Source organism: Catharus ustulatus, chromosome 8 (assembly GCF_009819885.2).
Source record: "Catharus ustulatus isolate bCatUst1 chromosome 8, bCatUst1.pri.v2, whole genome shotgun sequence".
Classification (NCBI taxonomy): domain Eukaryota; kingdom Metazoa; phylum Chordata; class Aves; order Passeriformes; family Turdidae; genus Catharus; species Catharus ustulatus.
In genome coordinates, this window is record NC_046228.1 from 10748351 (window position 1) to 10764256 (window position 15906).

General features: G+C 40.5%; 1 protein-coding gene across 2 annotated transcripts in view; it reads left to right on the forward strand.

Annotated features, from left to right (window-relative positions):
• Positions 1–15906, forward strand: part of SORCS1 (sortilin related VPS10 domain containing receptor 1) — a 265256-nt gene that overhangs the window by 182725 nt on the left and 66625 nt on the right. For both annotated transcript variants that reach the window (XM_033065652.2, XM_033065653.1), the window contains exons 6-8: positions 2045–2109; positions 10249–10367; positions 12575–12664. In XM_033065652.2, coding sequence (XP_032921543.1) covers positions 2045–2109; positions 10249–10367; positions 12575–12664 — 274 coding nt within the window. The remainder of the gene's footprint in view (positions 1–2044; positions 2110–10248; positions 10368–12574; positions 12665–15906) is intronic.

Below are 15906 nucleotides of genomic sequence, written 5' to 3' on the forward strand. Positions count from 1 at the left end.
CAACTGATGGCTTAATTCTACCCTGAACTGAAGCCCCTACAGTCCCAGTTCTGGCTGTTGTAGTGTGAGACTGTCATGGGCAGGTGGCTGCTTTCAGGGCTTGAGGGGTCCAGATCTTTATATGCTGCTCTTAAGGGACATGAGGGTTTGATGTAAACTGTGGCTCATAATTGACTGTTTTTTGGAATGGTCATAATTGAGTGTCTTTGCCTGAGAAGATGCAAAGGATTTTTCTCTTGGGTTCAGAGTAGCAGGGAGGAGGGAATTCACAGAACAACTCAGTGTAGACTCACGTGCTCTGCTGGATGAGAACCATTTTTGTACTCTGAAGAGACAAAAATATTAAAATTTATGTAACATATTCCTTGTTTCTTTGAAGAGTTCACATCCCCATGGAGGTGTGTGAGCTCAGAAGGAGGAATGAACTGACAAAGCTGTAGTGTGTCTTCTGCATTAGCCCAGTTCCAGGTGGGCTATTCCAATATTCCAGTTCCAGTATTTAAAGTCCACTTAAATAAACCAGAATAAAGATGACATATGCCATAGTGCAAGCTTTGTCCTTCTGCAGTTTTTTTAGAGCTGTTTGTCACTGACATCTGTCTGTCTTGAGCTGAATTGTAATGAGCAGGCCCAGCATTTTGGCCTTAAATCTGCTGACCATAGCAGGCATAATAAAAATGCCCTAGGAAGGTGCTTCTTTCCCTCCTCACTTGATGCCAATTACCAGGAAGCAGAAATTTTAAGTGGAAGTTAAATGTTTAGGGGCACAGCACTTTCTATTTAATAAACTTTATTAAAAATGGAGAAAAGGTAAAAGTAATGCTGGGTCAGAGTATTTTCTGAAACTTCAGTCCTCAACAAAGGAGAACAAAGCCTTTTCCAGCTAGTAAATTGCTATATATTTTGTCAAGCAAAGGTACAGATTAATCAGGACACAGTCTTGTTAACATTTTTATAATAGTTATTAGTTAATTCACATGATGATTAAGCACTGGAGGTGCCTCTGATTGCAGTCAGTGGGAACTGAATTAAAGTCTAAATCACTGTTTGAATCTCTCTTCTGATTTCCTGAAAAATAATGAGGATTTGAAGAGAACATCTAATTTGTCTATCACTGGAAATGAATGTGTGTCTTCCCTCATGCTTCTATTAACTAGGAGGTCAGGCAGCTTACAAGAAACCGGTGGTTTAACCCTTATCTTTAATCCAGGACTATGACTTGGATGATAGGATCAAGACCAGAAGCAAGGCTGGTTGTCAGAGCTGCTGCTGGGCAGCTGTACAGTGGGACTGGCACCCAGAGCAGGACTCCCATCATTCAGGCTGCCCATCCAACCTCTGGCCATCTGGACTCTTCCAGGGAATTGGTGAGGCCACCAGTGCCAGTCCAGGGGAACCTCATCCATGGAAGCAAAGTTTAATTCCATAAACTCCTCATTTGCAGTGCTCAGTGTCTTTACTTTGTTACTTGTTAATTCAGAGGGAACAAACAGTCATTTTCAATGTGACACTTCTTTTATTAATGGAATACTGCTTTTATTAGATCAGAAGTGATAAAATGTCTCAGGATAAAATGAGTTTTTAAACCCTCTTAATTAATGAGGGAACATTGATCATTAAGAGTGTCAATTAAGCAAATGTGCATAAAATGTCCAATATAAAGGAACAGCTATAATTAGTATGCTGGCAAATACTATTATCCCATCAATTAAAGTGTTCTGTATTCCACCCTGAACTGAAATGCATCCTTCTGACCAAACCTGGAGAAACTTCAAAATTTCATGTGCCAGTGAGAACCGGAACAGGTCTCCAGGTGGAAGGAAGTGAAGGGGTGAGAAATAAAGAACTTATAAGTACAATTATATTTATTAGATAAAATATTGAAGTTAACTTTAGGGAAAACTTCAAAATTCTTTCAAAACAATCAGTTCTTATCAGACTTGAGTTTATGTCCAGCTAAACATGATCTCCTATGAAAGCAATATCTCAGCCATTCAAGGTATGTGTTGTTTTGAATGCCCTTGTCTCAATCTGCCTTTTGCAGGTCTATGATGGGGAATGGAAGAGAGCCTGACCTCGTTCACCTGGAGGCAAGGACAGTGGATGGTCGTAAGTACATCAGCTTCCAAATACTGTGATATACTGGGCTCTCCTCATATTCTTGTAGCCACACAATACTACAATAGAAATGTCACTTCTTTTGGTGATTCACTCATTTAGCACGAGGAGTTTGGCTGTCCCGAGTCAGAAACCTTTCCAACAAGGCAGAAAGTTTGGTTAACCGGGCTGTGAGAGGAGCTGAGGACATGGTAAGGAAGGATAGGTGATGAGTTACTACACAAAACACTTCTATTTCTTCCTACGTGGTTTTTGTTGATGGGAACTTGACACTAAAGAGAAGTTGCTGGGTTACAAAGTCTAGCTGCTGTTTGTTCACACAGAACATAACATCACCTTGTTCACAGCTTTCTAGTTTTAGCAGACCAGGGGTACTCTGCCTTAGGTACTACCTTTGATAATACCTAATTAGAAACCTTTTAAGGACCAACCTGAGTGCATTCTTCACTGCTACTGCATGTCCTGTCCTTGTCCTTCACTTTCATCAGCTCCTTTTGCTCCCTGCTTTCCCTCTTGAGGTGGGTTTGGGTTTGTTTTTCTATTTTAGGAGCTTCCTTTACCTGCAACTCCAAAATATTCTCCTAATTGGCTGTAAATTCTCTCAGGCACCCTCAGCCACCCGCTGGCTTTTCTCCTCCCACCCAAACTTTCTCAAGGTTTATCTTTGAGCTCCACTGCTTTTGCAGATCTTTCTCCATGGATTTCTTTTCCACAACATTGGATTGCCTCAGGCAGGCGTCACACTGAAAGCCCAGCTGCCAGAGATCTAGTAATTCTAATTCTATATTGTTTCCTCAGTAAATAGCAGTTTTCCTGAAACTTGACAAGAAGGTTTTTACCATTTGCAGTACAGAAGTATTAGTGATGCCTTCAATTAATTCTTTTTTTTAAATGGATAAAATTCCCCCTTGAACTGTATCCTCAAATGCAGTGGTGCTACTTAAAATGTACATTTTGTCATTGGAAACTTAAAAGAAAATCTGAAAAGTTAATTGTAAGGTAATCTGGTTTTTAACTTATGAAAAGTTAGCTTGAAAAAGAATTTTTTGGAAGATGAATTTTGAAAAGAAACAGTTGCGATAGAAACCATAAAGTTTTAAAGGTCTTTTCATTTCAAGAGATGCAAGATTAGTGACAGTGAAAGAATGTACTATCTCATCTCTATTTCTCATCATTTGTGATCTATGATTATTATTTCTCCTCTCAACTTCATTTACCTGATGTGGCAGCAAGGCTGGGAACACAAGGCTTTCTATCTCTTGGGACTAAAAGGAAATATTCTAACGGGACATTGCTTATTTCAACACAAAATTCTGCTGTTAGAAGTCATTAAAAACTTGAGGTCATTGAGATGAAGCACTACAAGTGAGGTTTAAGGAGCTGTGTTCTGGTCATGCATTTGAGGGACATTCAGCTCAGTGGGCAGAGAAAGTGCCGTGCTCCAAATGCCTTGAACGGTTTTGTTTGTGTTCTGAGGCTGAAATAAGAATGTTTTGCACAGCTGTAGCAAATTTCTGCAAAACACTTTTTGAGTTCCCAACAAATTAGTAAGCTTCATTATAGTTCTTAAAGTGGGAACTAAAAGCAGGTAGATGAAATTGGCTTCACTGAGGAGTAAGGCATATTAGTAAAAAGAATATATTGGGGAATAACAAATTATTGCTCATCAACTCAACACCAGTTACAGATGCTGCACACTTATATTGGCTTAATTGTGAGGCAGCACAAATGAAGTTTTTCAGTTTATTCAGTGTCAGAATGAAAAATATAAATGTTTCAGTGGTGTCAGACCTTCAGCCAGTGGTGACCACTGAAAATCAGTCATTTGGATGAAACTTCTGGTAATGAATCAGGACTCACCTCACTGGCAATATAAGAAAATAAGCTGGATTTTCAGTATGTTTCCATGTTCCAAGGAGTGGTGGTCTCTACCTAGAAGACTGTGGTGGGTACCTGGAAGCAGTAACCTTGGAACATAGCATGGAATTTTCCCAGGTATTTGGAAGCTCTGCAGGTCACAGGATTTTAAGGCCAAGACAGGCAGAGAGAATGCACATGGTCCATGGTGTAGTTACCATGAGCACCTTGGTATGTACAGGTCTCTTGGCTACTGGAGCTTTCTTCTAAGAACCCAGTCAGTCTCCTTTTCCTGCACAAAGTAATCATCACCCTCCAATGGACAAACAAACCTTTACCTCTGGAATGGAGCAGGTGTGTTTCTGCCAGTGGGGTAATGGAGTGCAGTGTGCTGAAGTAAGAAAAATACTTTATTCCAGGCTGAGGGTAATCTGCAAATAATTTTTCATGAGTTTTTATGGTTTGTTTTTTGGGTTTGTTTTTTTTCTTTTATGTTCTTGCATTTATTTATATATACTTTCTTTGGAGTATCTCTTTTGAGAGTTAAACAAGTGTAAAATTTCAATAAAGGGATTAAATTTGAGAAGGTACAGTTGCCAAAACAAGGCAGAGAGAAAGAAGGAAAGAAAGGGGAGTAGTGTGTAAACAACCACAATCTGAAGTGGAAATATAAGGGCTAAGCAAAAAACTGCTGAACTAAATATAGATAAGAAAAAACCCCTCATTTTTATGCTGGTATCTTTTCCAGCAGAAGATGAATAATACAACAGTGGCTTTAAGTGAGAAGTAGAAAGGTCAGGCAGGTACAGGGTCTCCCTGAATGAGCTGTTTGGGAACCTCTGTCAGCAACAACCTTAGCACTGGGCTGTCCTTGCTAGAACACCAGTAACTCTGACTCTGCTCTCTGATTATGGTCTGTCTGTGCACTAATTTATTGTGCTTATGAACATAATGTAAAAGGTTTCCAAGGACCAAAACAAGAGTCTCTCAGCAGGCATAAATCAGTATAACTTCAGTGGTGTTGATTTACACCTGGCTAGCAATGTTGTTCCTGAGTGCACGTTCTCCTTTTTGTTTTCCCCCTTGGTATCCAGAAGAAATGTGGACTCCTTCTGAACACACTGTGCCTCATCAAACTAGGGTGCAGGTAGTGATGAGCAAGCTGAGTAGAGCCTGTTCAATTTAGTTCTATAGGTGGAGACAAATTTGCAGGGCTAATTGCTGCCTTTTGTTTTTCGTCCTGTCGTGTAAGTTTTGGAGAGCACCATGCAAATTTTCATCTTGTGGAATGTGAGGCTTTTGTTTATTTTTCAAAGGCTTCAGACCCAATCCATATAAATCTAGGGCTAAGAGCATAGTGGTAAAACTGATTTTTCTGGTTGGAAGAAGTTCATGTGAATGTTATCTCACATTTCCATTTGTACGCTTGGGTGTCCCTGGTGTTTCGCTTTGATTTTTGAACGGGATCAAAGGCAAGCCAGCAAAGTCAGCAGGAATTGTGTTGTTTTTTTGGTTTTTTTTGTCTGGCTTCAGGGCAACACCCCAGTGAGACAATTAATCCCCTACGGTTCTTAATCACACAGTAATCTTTTCTTTGTTACATTTACCACCACAGCCAGCAGGTAGAATGATGGTGGAAGTTAAATCTAGGTTTGTTCAAATGCAACTTGAGTGCTTTCAGAAGGTGTAAACTTAATGACATGTGGGGTTCAGGCTTGTGAAGAATACACAGGATCCTAAAGTTAACACGCTTATCTGATTTGAGCTTGGTAGGGTTATCCCAGTAAAGCCTGATTCAAGCTAATTAAATGGGAGGTAATTTTTATTCAGGAGGTGCCTACTGAGGAATCCAGACTGTTGGTGCAAATTAGAAAGATGGATTCCTACAAGGCATTTGGAGACTAACTGGGTACCTGCTGGCCCTCCAGAGAATGGCAAAACTGACTCAGGGGATGTCTAAATGACAGTTTCTATAGACTGTAAAGCAGTAAAACAACTATTACATTTATGAGACATGCATTTGCTTTTGTAGATAAGACACCAATTTATTTAAAGTTTTTAAGGTTTTTTTTTTTTTAAGTATGGATGAAAGAAGCTAAGGGGTTTTCTAATGTGCTGGCAAAATTTTAGAGAGCTCCTGATATTTAAAAAGTAGTTTTGTTTCCTTTGCTTTTCTTTTGCTGCCCTGATTTACATAGCAGCTTTTCCTACTGAATGGTAATTTAGGTGCTGCTGTGATGCAGGTAAGACCAAAGTCTCACCTGGGGCCAGAAGACACGTTCTGCTTGCTGATCCACAGGGACTGAGCATCTGGCCAATAGTGCCTGAATCACAAAGTTGCAGTAGTACTTTAATTTCTGTTTTTACAGAAAATTGCTGGGAAGAATAAAATAATCACTGTTGTGGAAAAAATGCGTAGGCAACCTAGCCTGGTAGTCTTTTCCTAACATAGCTACAGTGGTGAATTAATTCCCATGGTGCCCTAAACCTGTGCAGTGATTTTTTATTTTTTTTCCTGTGATTGTGATTAGTGTTTTTTTTCCTGATCATGATTAGCATTTGTCCTGGAGAATGACATCTGTTAGTTTCTCCCATTATAGCTTTATGCCAGAAATGGCAGAGGATATACCTCCCTACGTAAAGAAAGATTTTTGATGCTGACATGCAATGAAGGAAGAGTAGCAGCAGGATAAAACCAGATTTGTGAGTAGTTAGTAAATGGGGTGGTTTCGTTTCACTGCTCTTCATTACTGGTTAATTGCTTTGCAGTTGCTGAGTCCTGGAGAGTTGTGAGCATATTCCCATACTATGCATGTTTCACAAATCAACATCCAGACCAGATGGAAATGGATAAAAAACAGTAATTTTATGTGTTTCTCAAAAAAAAAAAAAAATTGAAGTGTGGGAGAACATTTAATTAAACTGTGGAATTCATTGCCATGGGAGGTTGTGGATGCTGAAGATGATGCTGAGGTATTGCCTTGCCCTGCTAAGGCAACCTAGACTTGTGTTACTTGTCACTGAGGGAGAGGGGCACAGCCCTGGGTCCTTCAGTGATGGATGTCACTGCCATGTTCTTATGGGGTCACAATTCACAGGATGCCAGGCATGCTTCAAAAGCAGAAACTGTCCCTAATGTCTAAGTTGCCCAGTAATGAACTGGGATGCTCCACAGAAGACCTGTGAGAGAAACAGATCATTCATTACATTGTATAAAACTCCTGAATTGTCCCCAGTGGGTTTATTGATAGAGGAAAAGACACATTCCTCAATGAACTAAAGACAGGAAAAATATAAATTACACATCTGCAGAGTGCAATGACTATTTTCTTTGATTCTCCCTCTGACCAAATAAGATTTTGAGAAGACATGCATGCAAGCTTACACTAGGAAGCAGTGGATATTAAGGTTTGATATTTAATCCAAAAAAAGCACTTGTCAACAAAATATCCTGAAGAAAGTCCCACTGCTTTAGGAAGGGATCTAAAACTCTCCTGTTTACTTTTGCAACCAGCCTCCAGTAATCACTAATATCCTTCCTTCTCACCAGCTGAGCCAAGAGATCTCTCTGGGAGGGGTTCAATCCATTTGCATTGAGAACATGCCAGCATGGAGCTCAAGCTAAATGGAAAAGACTAAAATATTTCCATGGGTCCCCCTGGCTCTTAACTTCTTGTGTGTTAGCTTCTGCAATTCTCTTTCACCACTGAAACAGATTAATTTTGTCTGAGGTTTCCCTTACAAGATGTCTCCTCCGTTCCTGTGTTCTGTGACTTTTCTTGCTTCCTCTTCAGAAATAGCTGCCATTCCCTGGGAAGATTCCTACTCTGGGTGTCTAAACCTGTCAAAAATGAAAGTGTCTGGGGGTGTAAGAGCTGGGAGTTGCTATGTTCTTCTCTCCAGGCACAGTGTGACTTTGTTGTTGTATATTAAAAACAGCAGCTGTTGTTGAAGGTGAGGGTTCTGGAAATGAAAAGCATAATGTCCTAATTACCTATGGCAGGGAAAACATCTGTGCAGGAAAACTAATGAAATTAATTCCAGAGCTTAGCAACTGAATACATTAATTGACATTAATTAATGCTAAATTACAAACCTTTGCCAGTGGAGTCACATAAAATGTCTGCGAGAATGAAATGAAAAAATGCTTGAGTTAATGTGAACACAGAAAGTCTTCCCCTAGGAAAAAAAGTGAGAACCAGGCACTGCAAGAAGTCTGGTTTTCCTTCTTTCTGTCTCCTCTAGCAAAAGGAGCTTTTCTTGAGCACATCTCAGTGTTTGGCTGTTTGGGAGATTAGCTTAAGCAATTTCAGTGCTCTGCCCTTTAGTAGTATTACTGGCATTTTAGAATTGAGCCCACGGAGAATTGCGCTGTAAAAGTTCACAGGAATTGCCTTAGTAAATCTTCATGGGTGATACAATCACTGCTGCACAGACTGCAGTGATCACAGCAGAAACAGGGATAGTCTCCACTCCTCCATTAAAGCAGGATCCAGAGAACCTCAGTCTCCTCTAAGGGATGTCAGCCTGGCCTGCTCTTTAAAATCTCTTGTGGAGGAGATTCCTTAATCCCCTGTTCTTTTCTACAGCTTGGGTGGCAGTAGGACCATTTTAACTGAGGCTGCTTTGCTGGAGCTCAGGATTGGCACACATTTCACTCAGGAGCTTTGTTGTGACAGGCTGTGACCCACCCTGCAGTTGTCTCCAGCTCTGGAGCCCTGTCCCCAGCTGCAGACCTGTTGGAGCAAGTCCAGAGGAGGCCACAAAGGATCAGAGGGATGGAACACAAGGGAACATGTCCCCTGCTCAGCCTGGAGAAGGGAAGGCTCTGAGCAGACCTTATTGTGACCTTTCGGCTCTCTTAGGACAAGGAGGGGACGTGCTGCACCACACAGCACTGCTGGGTGCTGGGAGAGCCCTGTCCCCCTCCTTGCTGGATGCAGAGGGACACAGGGATGAACAGCTCTGTGAGGGAACTTTCCTCAGCTCAGGAATGAGCAGGCTGGGAATTATGTCGTTCCCTGCCCTCTCGTGGCTAATGTGGAAAAAAATCATGTCCCTCTGAAGGGAAATACATTTTGATCATGCTGCCCAGGCTGTATTCATTAATGTTTTGCAGTGAGCTGCGAAAGCATAAAATGTTATAAACGGCAGCGACTAATAATACTTAGCACTTTATATATTCCAAGAACCCTGCAAATGGTGGAGAAAAATCATCTTTCATCAAACTTTCCTGAAGGTTCGTTACCCTGCATGTCTGTTTCAAGCAGAAGTCAACAGACCTTAGAAGCAAGGAAAGAAATGTCAAATGATAGATTTTAATTAAAACCAAGATTAAATATAAGATGGTAAAATTCCAGCCATTTCTATTTCAGTGTAAGATGCTATTTCTCTGGTCTGAAGGTGGTAATTATATCAAACAAGGTGTCTCTCCAAGGAAAATGATTAGAAGTACTTCTAACATTAAATGCAATATGGTGTTTCTATCATGTAAGTAATAATGTTAAAAAGCCAAAATTGTTCCTTGTATGGATCAGGTTTGTCATAAAACAAAATGCAAATTCTTAATGAATCTGGAAGACTCCAAAGAGATTACTGAGAATCTGGTTCTGTATTCTAGGATAAATTGCCCCTGTGAAGAAGTTCAAATTCTTTTTCTTCAGATCACACATGGGATGAGCACCTTGCAGTGTTTCAGAATAGGAGGAGAGGACATCCCACTTAGAGACAGTGGATGAGATGGTTTGCATGGCTGCAAGATGGATGGCTCATTTAGACTATTTAATTTGAAACTGCTAAGACTTCTGGTTGCAAGAGAGTGTGGAATGATTGCCCAGGTCTGCCAGAGTGCATCTACTTATGCTGTCAACAGAGAAATAGGTAAAACCCCTGAAAAGGAGTTGGTCTGAGGTACTTTCCAAGTCGATCTGAATTACTCTACAGAGTGTAAGTGCTGTAGGAAATACAGAAGTGCATCATAGAAGGTTCTCCCTTAGTAAAAATGTATAGCTCTGACATCTGATCTAGAGCAGAGTGAAAAAAAATAATGGGAGGTTGGGGCAGGTAAAGAAGGAAGGATATTAAAGGAAGAAAGTAATCAAGGGTGGATTTATGAAGGATGTAGAGGAAAGAAGGGTTGTGTGGTGTTGAATAGATGGTCTCAATTCACTTCACATGAATCTGGGAAGCAAAAGTGCCACCTCAGCTTTATGACAATAGGAAGAATCTGTGCTCAGGATCTCAAGTGTATTGTTTTTGTTCTTTTCCTTGCAGATGCCCAATACATCACCTGCAAGATGCAGAACTGCAGTGAAGCCACTCGCAGCAAACCCTTTCCAGGCTACATTGACCATAACTCCCTGATCGTCCAGGGTGATTATGTCTTTGTTCAGGTGCAGAACACCCTCTTCTCCTATTTATTCTATTACTTTATATTATATTATTCTATCTGCTATTTTTTTTTCTCTCACATTCCTTTGCATGTGTGTGCATGTGTGTTGTTTGCAACCACTCAGACAACACTGGATCCACAAAGGCACTGAGTGGGTTGCAGCAGTTTGTTACAGTGCTAACTGTGTTCCTTTAAGCTCTAGTTTCTTGTCACTGTAGGGCCACAGAGTTCCTGCCTGAATATGTTCTCTGTGTGCTGGAGTGCTCTGTGCCACTCCTTGCAATCTCCTCAGCACTCTGGAATTACTGCTTTAACCCCCCAGCTGGAAGTGCTGTGTCACTCATCTGCTATTACAAGGGAGTAGACCAAAGCTTTTTTGAGTATGAGAGGGAAATAAGGAAGAAGGGAGGGAGTCAGGGAAATCACCAAAGGAGTAATCAGGCTTTATTGTTATGCCTCAGCTGTGATTATAGTGAAAAGGCAGAAGATGGGATGTACTCAGCCAGGCTGTGTTTCAGGTGAGAGCTGGTGAATAAATTTGAACCACTGTGGGTTTCATCAGGCTGCTGCCAGTGTCCATTTAATGTCAGCTGAAGAGGAGAAAAATAACAACAGAATTGTAGGGAATGTGGAGATGAACTGGAGATCATTAGCACTAAACTGGGCTTCCAGACAGTGTATTTTAGCATGCTTGTGAGTGGAGGGAAGAGAGAGGATTGATATTTTACATTGGGTTAGTTGATTGCTAATTGGCTTCAGTTAATGAACTCAGTCTTAAACACCAGTCTAAATAATCCACAAATAAATCTGGGACATACACTTCAGAACAGCTTTTGTGCCTAGTGTGTCTGAGGCAAAAAGGAAATGTTTATGTGGCAGGAAAAACAGGGGCGTGCATCACTGTGCAGGCACTCTCTCATCCCAGAATGATTCTGTGTTTGTGGCTCAGCTGACACAGGAGCTGGAGTGTTTCTCTTCAGCCATCCTGGCTGAGCTGGGTCTGGTGTTATCCCTTCTGCTCTTCAAAGGAGGAATAACCCTATGCCAGGCTGTGTATGCTGAGGAATAGATTACCACCCTCCTTCTAGCCTTCCCTTCCTTCCTTGATCTCCATCTGGCTTTTCTGCAACTAAGCCATTTGGAACAAATTAGTAGGCTTAAAAGCACTAGGATAAAGGAATGGGAGTTTATTTTCTACTAAACTTGTTTTATTTACAAACTCTCCCTTTCTCATTAAAAAAATATTTCTGGTCTTTCTTCCCCTAACTTTTGCCCAGTTCCCTTAAAAAAAAATGAACAGCTTTAGAATGAGAAATAGTGCTTATTTTACATAATCTGTTATGAACCTGGCCTCTGTGTATCTTGCATTTTAAACTACTGCAGTGCATTTTAAAAAACTTACTACTAAAGAAAAGTCTTGATAAGCTCAGGTATCAAGCAATTAAAGCAAAGTTCTGCACGGAGAATCCCTTGGAATATTTGTTCTTCAGTATCTTTCATCCAAGGATTTCAAAGTACTTTACAAACATTGATTATACTTCAGCAGCACTGGAAGCCAGATAAAATTGACAGCTTTTTTCTTTCTTTTTCCCTCCTTTAATAGGTGGTAGAAAATGATACCTCACATTGCTCTAACCCAGCATTTTCAAGGTCTGCTGTCAGTATTTATGCACTTAAATATATGGCCAAATTCATAAAAATGCCAAATCAACTGAGCTTCTCCTCTCCTACCTTTCATATCTGTGAATATTTAGTTGATCTTGTAGCAGACACCTATGATGGCTTGTCCAGGGCCACAAAGGAACCAAAGGTGGAAGCAGATATAAAAATCAAGCCTCATGTCTGCCAATCTGTTGGTCTAACCAGCAGCCTACAGGGCAGCTCTGCAGATGGCAAAGAACAGAGTGTTCTGGTGAGGCACAGGAGGTGATATCATGGCCCACCTGAAGTCAAGACTTCACTATTCACAAGTTTTCACAGGAGATTCTAGCCTTTGTCTCTTTGCTGAAAATGGGATTCCTCTTGTTTTCTTTTTCAGCCACTGTCAGTGGGATCAATGTTTATTCCTCAGCTGTAACAGCGCTGCAGTTTAAATCATTGCCACCACACTGTGGTATTTCTCTTAACAGCTTTTGTTTGATATTCTTTCTGATCATAAAAAAAAAGAAGAAAAACCTGATGATGATAACTTTCCTGCTTTTCTCGTAGCTGACATCAGGAGGAAGACCACATTATTACGTTTCTTATCGGAGGAGCCCGTTTGCACAGATGAAGCTGCCAAAGTACTCCTTGCCCAAGGTAGGTTGCTGCTGCAGAATGCCCTTGTGAGCTACAGATATTTTGATTGCACAGAAGATCTCGAGTCCAACACAAGTAACTGCAAGATGACATGCAGTGAGTGCAAACAATATTCTTCTTTAACAGAACATTTGCAAGCAAGAAAGGACTAAAACCAAAAGTCAGCACTTTGGCTAGTCAAGGACATGAGCATGAAAGGTAGTCAGCTACTACAACCCACGTCAATTACCATTTCTTTATGATTAATTAATTCAGTTTTGGAGGGGATTCTCTCTCTCTCTCTCTTTTTTTTTTTTTTTTTTGGTCTTTAAATTCCCCTCTCCTCTTGCTATTTTGTATGGGTTGCTTTTTGTGCTTTGCCTCATTAGTAGATTTTAATGGGAACCAAGCAGAAAGGTGTCTTTGTGTGCCTACTCTATCTGTGGCCTAATTAATAATGGTGAATTAGCATTGGAGCTTGAAAAGCTATTTCTGCCTTCTGAAGCTGAATTTTTTGAAGGACCTATATAAAACGTTAGCTCCATTTTGAAGAAACCACCAATTTGCAGCTGGGGTCCTAATGGGTTCCTAACAAAGACTGAGGACTCTTTTTTTGGCCTTTTCATTCTTGATATAGTCTATCTTTAATGAGATTTAAGCTGAAAGGTAGCAAATGATCTTATGGATCCTATATGAAGTCTAACATCAGAAGACAAATGCATTCCCAGAAGCTGAGCAGGAATTGTCAAGAGGGAAAAAAAGGAAGTGCAAGGTCAGATTTTGTAGGTGAAAATGTTCAAAGGGATGATGTGGCTAATTTCACAACTTTGATTCCTCAGCCCAACAGACCTGTTTATAGAGGATTGACTGGGTGACCTTCATATGAACAGACTGCAGCTCAAGCCCAGCCCTTCCTGCAGTGCCTCACCTTCCCTACCCTGCTGCTGGAGCCTTTAGTCCTGTTCACACTCTGGAAACCAGCTTGCAGGACAGTGGGGACCACCCCAGAAGCCATGGGGTCTGGCACAGGACAACTGTGGTCTGCCTCAAAATTGTTAGTCACATTTTAAGATAGGTTGCTTTGAAACTTCCTGCCCAAGCAAGAGAAGTAACTCTTGTAAATTCAGATAGGATTTAAATAGGTGTTATTTGAAGGAGCCCTTAGCAACAGAGTTGCATTTTAGCATGGTTATTGTAAGAGCCAAATAAAAATTGCTATTTACAGCCAATTCAGACCATCTGTAGAGACACTTTCTGCTTTAAACTTATTGTTTCCTTTAGCCCACACTTATTTTTTGTCCACCCTCTCAAAGAGATCACTGGAGAGCAAGAGAAAATGCGCTAGAATTAAATTACAATGTGTTCCAGAGAACAAGAATTGGAGCAATATATTCATGTTATTTGACCCAAAGAAAGATGCTTTGTCACATTCTCTCTCTTTGTCAAAGTCTGAAGAGCTGCATTTGGCTTGGAAGGAGCTACTGTGGAACTGTGGCTGTTTAGGAGGCTGCTATCAAAGCAAAATAGTCACTTTTATGAAAAATGCACAGAGTGTTATATTATTCAAGGAATTGGAACATACAGCTTCTTTTATGCCCAAATTCTCTTTTATCTCCTTCAACTAAGAAAGAGGGGCCAAATATGGCAAACATTACTAAGTGACTTCTGGAATTGAAGATGGAAATGTCAAGCTTTTTGTCTCTGAGTGTCACTCTTCCTGAACTGGAGGCATGTGACAGCAGGCAGCCTTGGCAGGTGATGCTGCTGCTCAGGCAGGATGGCCTACAGCAAACCAAACCAAAATATTATTCTTGTTCGCATTAACAGCCTTGTAGCTGTTTTGATTAAAAGCCTAAATAAACTTGAAACTCTGTTCCATTCAAGAAGATGCCTGCATATGTGCAGACAGGTTGTGTTAACCCTGTAAATAGTCTGTATTGAGACTTCTTAATCAGAGCGCCACAATGTGGGCTCTGTCACACACTAATGTCACTCATAACAATCACCTTAAATGTACACACGGGGTGCATTTACTCCAGTTTAGACCAGTGCACTGGGCAGACAAAATAAATAAATAAGATCCTTAAATACAGACTTGAAAAGGGCTGACAGCCCCAATAATTTCACAGAAAGCAAAGGCAAGAGCTGGCATCTTACAGACACTTCACAGAATATTCTGAGTTGGAAGGGACCCACAAGAATCATCAATTCCAACACTTAAGTGAAGGGCCCATATGGGGATTGATCCCACGACCTTGTTGTGATTAGCCCCCTGCTCATAGCAGCTGAGCAGGCAGAATAAAACTGGCATTACACATCTCTACTATTCAACTTGCCAGGAAAAAAGTTCCCTGAAAAAATGCAAAAGGGGCAATTGTTTAGTAATTCAGAAAGTCTTGGCTTTTAGTAATTTGAGGAGACCCAGAGGAGACCCTGATCAAACCAAGTAACAGCATCATGTTACTTTTGTTTTTGACAAGGCAAAAGGGACAGTTATTAGAACTGCATATTAATGTACTTGCAGTATGTTCTGGAACAGAGAGAAAAAAGCTCAGGCTCTCAGTAGACAAATGCAAGGGGAGCCCCTAAAGGTGATGACAATTTAGAAAGGTGCCTTGCTTCACATTCCTGTCCTCTTCCATCTCTGTAAGGAGCTTGTGCTATATCAAGATGAAGGCTGTCTTTTTATATTATTCTTCCTCCTCAAGGAATTAATCCCCATCCTGAAAAAAAGAAACATAATATAAAACGTAATATGATATGCTGATTAATTTTAATTTTCCTGATGTGGAAATGAAGAAATTCCTGATGCTGGTCCAAGGTCTGTTTGATGCCCATATACTAATCTTTTTCTATCAAAGATGGGCATCATTGATGCATGTGTTGGACAAGACCATATTAAGAGGAAATTAATTTATCCCCAAAGGCACAATTGGAATGCTATATTTTTTTTACTTTCTGCATTACCTGTATTATGCCAATTCTGTCTCAATTTCTGCTTTCCTAGGCTTAAATTCCTTCAGCCTTATTGGAATCTCCTGTAGACTTCCATCTTAACAGTGTGATCAAAAGCAGGAAGTATCTAGTGAATAAATTAACTTGTTTGCTTCTTCAGCATTTGTGAAATTGCCTTTAGTTTTCTCTGGTATTGAGCAAAGTATCTTTTTACCCCTCTCCCCCAGTTTTTGCAAAACTATTGAATGAAGTGGTAAGATAATGAGCAAGTACATTCACCAGACAAACCAAGTTTCACTTACAATTTC